General features: G+C 47.8%; 1 protein-coding gene across 5 annotated transcripts in view; it reads left to right on the top strand.

The window, feature by feature from the left end:
• The window catches only part of nadka (NAD kinase a), a 25,017-nt gene extending 15,181 nt beyond the window's left edge, over positions 1 to 9,836 (top strand). For all 5 annotated transcript variants that reach the window (XM_061256766.1, XM_061256765.1, XM_061256768.1 and 2 more), the window contains 9 exons: positions 1,263 to 1,392; positions 1,805 to 1,913; positions 2,889 to 2,974; positions 3,126 to 3,228; positions 3,779 to 3,921; positions 4,573 to 4,672; positions 6,041 to 6,198; positions 6,923 to 7,005; positions 7,447 to 9,836. In XM_061256766.1, the coding sequence (XP_061112750.1) occupies positions 1,263 to 1,392; positions 1,805 to 1,913; positions 2,889 to 2,974; positions 3,126 to 3,228; positions 3,779 to 3,921; positions 4,573 to 4,672; positions 6,041 to 6,198; positions 6,923 to 7,005; positions 7,447 to 7,594 (1,060 nt within the window). In that variant the 3' untranslated portion in view covers positions 7,595 to 9,836. The remainder of the gene's footprint in view (positions 1 to 1,262; positions 1,393 to 1,804; positions 1,914 to 2,888; positions 2,975 to 3,125; positions 3,229 to 3,778; positions 3,922 to 4,572; positions 4,673 to 6,040; positions 6,199 to 6,922; positions 7,006 to 7,446) is intronic.
• Positions 9,837 to 9,923: the final 87 nt, after the last annotated feature.

Genomic DNA, 9,923 nt, shown 5'->3' with positions numbered 1-9,923 from the left:
CAGACACACACACACACACACACACACCCACGCACGCACACACACACACACACACACACACACACACACCCTCCCAAGCACACATACTCTCACACACACACACACACACACACACACACTGTCTCAGCTTGATAAGACACTTTACCCAACTTGTGTGGCAAGCTGAAGCTGCTATTAAATGCTGTGAAAATGTGGAGCAATTGATTGGGGTATTCGGCTTGTCCGGTGTGGATGACAGGAGTGGGCTTGGACAAACCCACCGGGGGGAGTGCAGATGTCAGATGCCTTCCTCGTTACCCCTGATGTTCTCTGGGCCGTGGACTCTCCCTGGCTGGGCATCACGTGGTGTTTGTGTTGCCAGTTTACATAACCTGCAGGTTCCTGTCCTTGCTGGTGTGTGCTGAGTGGCCGGCCTCACTCCGGAGCCCAAGCTTTTAATTGGATGTGATTAGCAGTGGGGCTCAGCAGCCGGACTGGGAGAGCCGGCCCTGCGGATTACTCAACCCTGGGAACATAGCGGCCTGCATGCACACCCACAAACACACAAACACACACACACACACACACACGCCCACGCACACACACACACACACACACACATGCACACGCTCCGACACACACACACACACACACACACACACACACGCCGACACACACACACGCACACGCCCACGCACACGCCCACACACACACACACACACACACGCACACACACACACACACCGACACACACACACACACACACACATGCCCACACACACACACATATACACCCACATACTCCCTCCCACACACACACATACACACACACAAACAAACACAAAAACACATACTCCCTCAAGCACACACACACACACAAACACACAGACACAATCACACACACACACACCCACACAAATACACACACACTCCCTCCCACGCACATACATACTCCCACAAGCATGCACACACACCCACAAACACGCACACACAAAAAAAAGAATGAGGCCATGTTTTGAAATCCTGTGCGCTGAAATCTTTCTGTGTCCTTTGCCTGCTGAAGTTCATGGCTTTCATCTGCTCTCATGGCTGGGCATGTCCCTTGTGTTTCAGAGGGTTTTCTTTGAGGGACACCCAGGGTGGTCATTGGACGTGTACCTCACATGTATCACTAACTGAAACTTTAATCGAGTCAGCCTTGGTCAATCTTTTACGGGCTCCAATCCTTTCCTGACGTTGTGTGCCTGTGTTTAAGATGTACCTGTCTCTCTGCTGTATTTCAGGCACATTCAGGACCCAGCCAGCCAGAGATTAACATGGAACAAACCACCCAAAAGTGTCCTTGTCATTAAGAAGGTCAGAGATGCCAGTTTACTCCAGCCTTTCAAAGAGCTCTGCAGATTTCTCACTGAGGTACGGCTGGTGTCTCTTCTTTTTTTGTTATTTTTCATTTTGTTTTTATTTTATTAATTTTTTTAATACATTTTTTCCCCTTTTTCTCCCAATTTGGTAGCCAATTGCCGCTCCACCTAGAGCTGGCCAAACTTGGCTTTTGGCAGGACCGGTATCAAACCGGTCCTCGGTATGCAACTGCAACGAACTGCAACCGCTGCATCTTAGCCTGTTGCACCTTTTCTTTCAATGAGCTTGTTCATTCTTCCTGCGCTGTTTTCCTTTCTGGCTCGCAATAAGGAAGAAGCTATGAAGGTTTTACTCTGTAAAATTTGAGTTGAAACGATCGCATTCCCGCTTTACAATCTGTCAGTCCTTTTTGTGAGCGTTATCCACAGAGAGTTGTCGTCAAGCTCAGGTTTGCTCTTTCCAGGTGAAAGGCATGATTGTTTACGTGGAGCGGAAAGTTCTGGAAGATCCAGCCATTGTGGGCGACGAGAGCTTTGTGGCGGTGAAGAAGACATTCTGCACTTTCCGAGAAGGTATGGGCACTATAGCTGAGGTCTGCGGGGGGCCTGATTTCTCTGTAGCCCACACTCACCTGCTCCTGCTGCTTCTCTTGTTCTGCCTGCCAAGATGTAGTCTCAAGCCCACACGCACATAGGCGGGTATTGACGAGTGGGCTGACAGATGTGATTGATGGCCTGCAGGTAATTGATAGGTGCGTAGGCATGTGAAGTATGAGAGAGGTAGCATGACTGTTTCAAGTTACTGTTGCCATTGTGCATTCATGTGATTTAAGTCATTTCCCACTGCTGCACCTTAAATCTATTCATTTAACATTCATGTTTTTTTTTATTTTTTTTATTTTTTTTAACTCTGATTTCTGCTGTATTTTTTTGTGCTTTGCCATGACCGCTTCCAGACTTTAGATGAATAAAACATTTTGGGCCTTCATAAATCATGGGTGCATAATACCCGCAGGTTCAAATGTGCCCACCCGCCACAGCTATAAAAACACTGTCCGTGCCACCAACACCTGTGGCAGAACCCACGGGCCTACCCGCACAATGCAGACCTACCCGCACAATGCAGACCTACCCCCCCAATGCAGACCTCCCCCCCCCAATGCAGACCCCCCCCCCCAATGCAGACTTACCCGCCCAATGCAGGCCTACCCGCCCAATGCAGGCCTACCCGCCCAATGCAGACCTACCCGCCCATGCAGACCTCCCCCCCCCAATGCAGACCCCCCCCCCCAATGCAGACCTACCCGCACAATGCAGGCCTACCCCCCCAATGCAGACCTACCCACCCAATGCAGACCTACCCGCCCAATGCAGGCCTACCTACCCAATGCAGGCCTACCCGCCCAATGCAGGCCTGCCCGCCAATGCAGGCCTACCCGCCCAATGCAGGCCTACACTACAGCACTGTGGCTAGCGCGTCCACCAACTCGCTGCGTCCGTGAGCCGAGTGTGGTGTGGTGCGTGACTGACCCAGTCTGTGTTCCCCAGACTTTGACGACATTTCTGACCAAGTGGACTTCATCATCTGCTTGGGGGGAGATGGAACGCTGCTGTACGCCTCGTCCCTGTTCCAGGTAAACGCTTCTCTGTCACGCCGCCACGCTGCCCCGAAGGCATGATGGAGAGATCTCCGTGGAACGAGGAAGAACGGGCGTTGATAAGGAGCCCTCATGGTAGAGCGGGCCGTTCTGACCCCTGTCCTCTGTGTGCTTCTGCCCGTCCCAGGAGAGTGTTCCCCCCGTCATGGCCTTCCACCTGGGCTCCCTGGGGTTCCTGGCGCCCTTCAACTTCGACACGTATCAGTCTCAGGTCACGCAGATCATCGAGGGTGAGTCCGCAGAGACGCACGCCAGACCGGGTTTCAATACCTCATTGTTTTGGATCATCTTCTCTACGCTTCACTGAGCTTGTCTGGTGCATTGGAACCTACGAAATGCTCTCAAAAAGTGCCTGCTTTCTGGTCCTCTTAGTTGGCTCAATTGCACCAGTGATAAGATCAACCGAGCACAGAAATGTATTTGAATCCAAAGCAATTGCGTATTTTACCCAGGTCTGACACAGGTCTGACACAGGTCTGACACAGGTCTGACACAGGTCTGCAGAATCAAAAAGAGTAGAAACTTTGAAAGAATACGCTTGATATAATGCTCCAAAAAATTTTATCCAACGATAGTACTGATGTTCCAGCCATAACAAGCCTTCAGCAGAACAGGAGTGTGCACTGTTCCATTAGTCCGTTTAAAGAGTTTGGCCCGGAAAACTATCGGCACACGTAATCCGCCAGGTATTACATAGGGCCAGGGGGTAGGGCCACCTGGGCTCAGAACACACGACCGCGCGCGTTCCTGGTCAGCTGACGGCCGGTCTCACCTGCGCAGGTAACGCCGCCCTCGTCCTGCGGAGCCGTCTGAAGGTGAAGGTGGTGAAGGAGTGCCGGGAGAGGAAGGGCGGAGTGGACGAGACGGGCCTCATCCTGACCAACGGGGAGGCAGAGACCACGCGCCGAACTATGCAATACCAGGTGAGCCCCCACCAATCAGACTCGCCTGCGGTGATGATGTCATCTCGGTCACGTTCCCCACAGTCCGAAAGGCACGTGCGGTGTGAATGCGGTGGGTGCGGGGCAGCCGTCGTTTTCTAAAACGGTGCTGCCGATGCACCATTACCTCCCCCCAGTTGTGTCTGAGCATGGCGTGACTCACCCTGCCCGGGTTTAAGTTGATTCTCCTTTCCAGAGAAGTGTTCTAAAGCAACAACTTGCATACGTGCGTGCGTGTGTGTGTGTGTGTGTGTGCGTGCGTGCGTGCACTTACATTTCCGTGTGTTGCTCGTCATTATGCTGGCCTGTAGTACAAAGGCTACAAAAGCATTGTACTTGATTATTTTAGTGTGTCTGTTTTATGATTGACATTTGTGATTGAATCATGGGCTTGCATCCTAGGCTTTATTTGGCTTTAACTCTGGCACGAACGTCCAGCTTATGTCACTGTTAAGACAATCTAAAACACCTATGACTGGACAAAAGTTTGTTTTTTTTAAGTGGGAAGATATTTTTTCATATCCATTAGTTAATTTAGTTCCTCTGTTTTTGTCTAGTGTGATAGAAATGGAGGGGGGTTATTGTGAAGGCTGCCCAGCCTGACCTGCTGTTTTCACGTCCCGGCTCTCTCAGGTACTGAATGAGGTGGTGGTGGACCGGGGGCCCTCGTCGTACCTGTCCAACGTTGACCTCTTTCTCGACGGCCACCTGATCACTACAGTGCAGGGAGACGGTGAGTCTCCCGCCTCTGCGTCCTTTCAGACCAGGGAGATGGTCTTCTCCATCTTGTGTGACTGTCCCATTCTTATAACCCTGGGCAGCTGCAGTGCACACTTTCTTTAAATAATTAAAATGCGGAACCGCGGTGTACAGGATGACATCGGCCCCGTCCCGTCAGAGTTCATATCTCTGCACATCTGAACTTGTTTTTGGCTCAGGAGGCACCAGAGGCCTAGCACTGCTCCTGCGAGTTTGCTGACTGGTTTACAGTACTTCTTATATTTCTTGGCGTTCAGCCCAACACAAGGATGAATCTTTCAGTTTAAATTTGAGACGGGCAATTGTGTACTATCGGATACTATCGCTGTTATGTTAAGAGGAACTAAAGGGTTTTCACTGACGTTCAGTTTCATTCCATAGAATTAGGCTTTGTTTTGTAAAATGGTGGTGGCCTTATTCAGTAACTTACTTACTAATTTTTCTGCTTTAGTGTACAGAACTAGGTTTAAAAGGAACTGTTGTGTTTTAAAAACTTTTTTTCCTTTTTGCTGTAAGAATATCTAGAATACATAACACAGGCTGCAAGTTTACACTGTGGTTTTGCTGCAGTATGTGAATCATGTAACTTTGTAAGTTTTTAAAGCCCATGTAATTATTGTAAGAGCAAACAGAGCTGCCAGGTTTTCTGTGTTGTATGATAGACATGGAATGCTGTTTAACCTCTGGGACTCGTTGTCATTTCAAAGCATGTTTTTAGTGGATCTGTGAGATTTCTTGTTTGTTCATGTTTTGCTTTTGTTACCTATAGAATTGTCTCATATAGAAACCATCCATTAAATCCTGTGCAGTGTAGAGGTGAAGAAAGAAAGCATACAAAGCAGTAAGTCATGGTTTTACCAATCATGATCCTCCATCAGCCCTTCAAAGAATTTCAACTTTTTACACAAAAACGTTTTACACAAAAAACGATTTAATGTAGAAGTCCCCTTCTGAGGATTAAAGGAACAGGACGTCAGACAGGGCCCCTCTCCCACACACAGTTCACCCCTGTACAGAGCCACCTGCAGCCTGCTATAGCTGTGCAAGGCCAGGGTAGCAGATAAGTACTTAGCCCCCCTCCCCCACTAGCCTTCCAAGGGCTCTGGTTCTGATGTCCGGTCACATGACTCTGGGTCCTGATGTCGGGTCACATGACTCTGGGTCCTGATGCCTGGTCACATGACTCTGGGTCCTGATGCCGGGTCACATGACTCTGGGTCCTGATGCCGGGTCACATGACTCTGGGTCCTGATGCCGGGTCACATGACTCTGGGTCCTGATGCCGGGTCACATGACTCTGGGTCCTGATTCCGGGTCACATGACTCTGGGTCCCGTCTGCAGGTGTGATCGTCTCCACGCCGACGGGGAGCACGGCCTACGCGGTGGCGGCGGGCGCCTCCATGATCCACCCCAACGTGCCGGCCATCATGATCACGCCCATCTGCCCCCACTCACTGTCCTTCAGGCCCATCGTGGTGCCCGCGGGCGTGGAGCTCAAGGTAATCCCTCTCCCCCCACGCTCCCTCTCCTCTCCCTGTGCTCCCTCTCCCCCCCGCACTCCCTCTCCCCTCCCTGTGCTCCCTCTCCCCCCCGCGCTCCCTCCCCCCTCCCTGCGCTCCCTCCCCCCTCCCTGCGCTCCCTCTCCCCCCCGCGCTCCCTCTCCCCGCCGCGCTCCTGCAGAACCAGAAACGGAGCATTCCTTCTGAGGCTGCTGGAACAAACGACACGCACCTGCCGGCATGCTTTACTGGGTGTCTTTTTCTATTTTGTGTTATTTGAGACTATTGTGCAACTATTGGTTTAAATTTTTTTCCTCTCCTTTGATCCGTGTCTGTGCACATGTCAGCCTGTAGTCAGAAAATGGCCTTTAGTAGAAAGCATCCGTCCACAGCCTCGGGGGTTAAGTCATTGAGCGACAGTCAAACAAGGTGCTGCACATAATCGCAGCCTCAGCTGACTAATGTTTTTAGTCCGTTTTTTCGTACTTTAACTTGACATTTGCAAGGTTGCAGTTAAAGGGACATTTTTTTATTAAAAACGCGTTCACATATTTTTTTAATTGAAATGACGCTGTCTGAAATGTGCTGGGTGAGTTTCTCTGACAGCTTGTGAGAGGGTCAGAGCTTTCGTGGCACAAACTATGCACAAGCTCCTCCCCTTCCTGTATCATTTTGCCCATGTCCAGTGCACCGTTTACATGTTAGTCCTTTTTCCGTTTCCCAGATCATGCTCTCCCGCGACGCTAGAAACACGGCCTGGGTTTCCTTCGATGGGAGAAAACGCCAGGAAGTCTGCCACGGGGACAGGTGAGGTGCACCATGGGAGTTTCATAAGAAGAAAGGCTTAATTTTGTCTGAGCAAAGTCACACACATACCACACAAACACACATACCACGGCCTTCTTGATTTCACCAGTCATAGCTGCCTGTGTAAAGGCTGCAGCACTTCAGCGTACCTACAGGACGCTGCTTTATTCCAAGAAGGAATTTAAAAGATTTTAAAAAATGAGGAAATAGAAATATAGAACTAGGTCAAAGACACGCACAGTTCCTTTTGACACGCACAGGCTCAGAAAGCTGTAACCTCTTCCCTGTAACCCAGAGAGGAAACGCCCAATCCTGAGCAGGCAACGTGCGTCTCTCAAAACAATGTGTCCCTTTTGTTCTCCTCTCATGCTTCTGTGCTTGTGAACTCTGCTGCATTCCAATCCGTCGTCTAACTTGAAATTTCACTCCTCTGGCCACCAGCATCACCATCACTACCTCCTGCTTCCCCGTTCCCTCCATCTGTTTCCGGGATCCCGTCAACGACTGGTTCGAGAGCCTAGCTCAATGTTTACACTGGAACGTCAGGAAAAAGCAGAACTACCTTGGGTCTGAGGAGGAGGAGTACTGAGGAGAGGCCCTCTGATGACTTATCGGAGACGGGAGGATCGACAGTGCACTCATGGGGGATCTCTCACGTCATTTTCAGACTTCCCTTCTGACTGCAGTGGGTTCAGGGATCTATTACAGTCTGTCTCTACTCAAATGGTAAATGCTTGGCATTTATATAGCGCCTTTATCCAAAGCGCTGTACAATTGATGCTTCTCATTCACCCATTCATACACACACTCACACACACCAATGGCGATTGGCTGCCATGCAAGGTGCCGACCTGCTCATCAGGAGCATTTGGGGGTTAGGTGTCTTGCTCAGGGACACTTCGACACAGACCAGGCAGGGGATCGAACCGGCAACCCTCCGACTGCTAGACGACTGCTCTTACTGCCTGACCCATGTCGCCCTACTCATGAACGACGTCTCTAATGAAGAAGTGGTTCCTTAAAATCCTCTTTCTGAGTGTCCCAATGAAGCACCTTTTTACAAAATATTTATCATTTACTGGAGGGGGTCGTTTTAGAAGTAGCATGGAATTTCAGCCGCCTTTCCTGCAGTTAAAAATATAGTTAGTGCCTTAAGTCTCCGAATTGTGAACATAATCATTTTAACATTTGTATTGTTTAACGTTTCTTTGGAACTTGCGCTCCGTTGTGATCTGATGAAATTGAACTCTAGATCTGTGACCTAGAGCAGCCTTCAGTTGTTGAATCAATGGAGCCGTTTCTAGATTTCGGGATGACGTGTCCTGAAAAGACATGTTAGACCATTTTTGTTCAACCTGTTTGAATAAGGAGACTGATAGAAATGAAATGTTAAGATTTAATTTAGTGTCATGGCATGGTAAAACATAACAGTTCATAAGTTTTAAAAAAATAGTGAACAACTCAACCTGTCTTGGGACCAGTATAGTGCTTTTTTAGCATTTTACAAATGGACCACAGGAGCACCAAAGCTAACATTGCTATTATTGCTTATATTTCACTTAACATGTCTAAATGCTATCGTGAATATTTATCTTGGGTAAAGCTCAATGCGAGAAGGTCAGTTTTCATGTTCTTTTCCAGTTTGTAACTGCAACACTGTCTTCAACTTCAGTATGTTAGCGTGTAGATGCGCACTGCGAGATGGTGGCATCTGTCAGCACACTGTGTTCTGCACTGTACTGAAGATGAGGAGTAGTCTTATCGCTGAAGTGTCCTTCTGTGTCTGTAGTAAGACAGCAAAATGATCTCCCCTCCAATGATCAACCTCTCTATTATGTCATGATATATGTATCGAGAATATTTGCGTGATGAGGCTTTTGAGCCATCTGAAAGCAGTGCTGAGAAATCCTGTCTTAAGAGGATTTTAAAGTACTGCATAGTATCTTTATTTTAAAGCTAACCACAATTTTCTGTATATATAGATGAGGGGTATTGGAGTGTGGCAAAGATTAGGACTTAATTGGTTGTTCTCAAGGTGGGCAAGCCATTTTTAAGTTAAAATAAGAGTCATTATTTCCTACCATTCAAACTGCCTCAGATGGATGAATTTGGTTCCGGGTCCAGTTTACACCAGCGTTACTCACTCCACAAGATGATTATCGAATAGAATATCTTAAGCCATTCCATCATATTTCCATGTAATAAGGATGTCGGAATGTAATGAATTCCATTACTGCTGTTTTTGTGATTTCTGTTTTTGGCCACCCTGGGTAAAAGGTGCACCTTACTCACCTGTTGAAATGACGCACATTTAAAATGGGGCTGTTACTTTCCTACCTTTTAAAATGACTGGTTTTATGGTTTTAGCTTTGACTTGGCCACGTACAGTCGCTGACATTCTTAAAACCATTAGGTTTCTGTTGATTATGAATTAGCAAATCGGCGTCACGGCAGATGTGTTAGTTTGCCTCCTCCAGACACATTTTTTGTTGATTGTTTACAGAATTATTTTTGTATTTATCTGTCAACACCGTGACTGTACGTGACTCCTCAAAATAAGAAGCACTCATTATAATTAGTCATTCTCACTTATTAAAAACAATTTGTGTCAATATTGTTCGGTACTCTTAAAATCCTGTATGGAATGTGACTTTAAACAGCCATGTCCTCTCTCATTCTACTCGTTTTAATTTTCTGCTGTTTTATATCTACTCCCTTAACTTATTAGCATTTTCTAATTGTCAGTTCTACGGAAACTTTGTAAATATTGATACTGAAATCAAATTTTGCTATTTTCTCAGCATTTTAATAAACAAACAGAGATAAATGTGCCCAAACTGTGAGACGTTTCTTTTCTCAAATCCAAGCAGGTTACATTAACCAGTTTCACAGTCCCACGCCGCCCAATGTTATCAGAT

Source organism: Conger conger, chromosome 10, assembly GCF_963514075.1.
Source record: "Conger conger chromosome 10, fConCon1.1, whole genome shotgun sequence".
NCBI lineage: Eukaryota > Metazoa > Chordata > Actinopteri > Anguilliformes > Congridae > Conger > Conger conger.
This window is presented reverse-complemented; position numbering and strand designations above follow the sequence as displayed.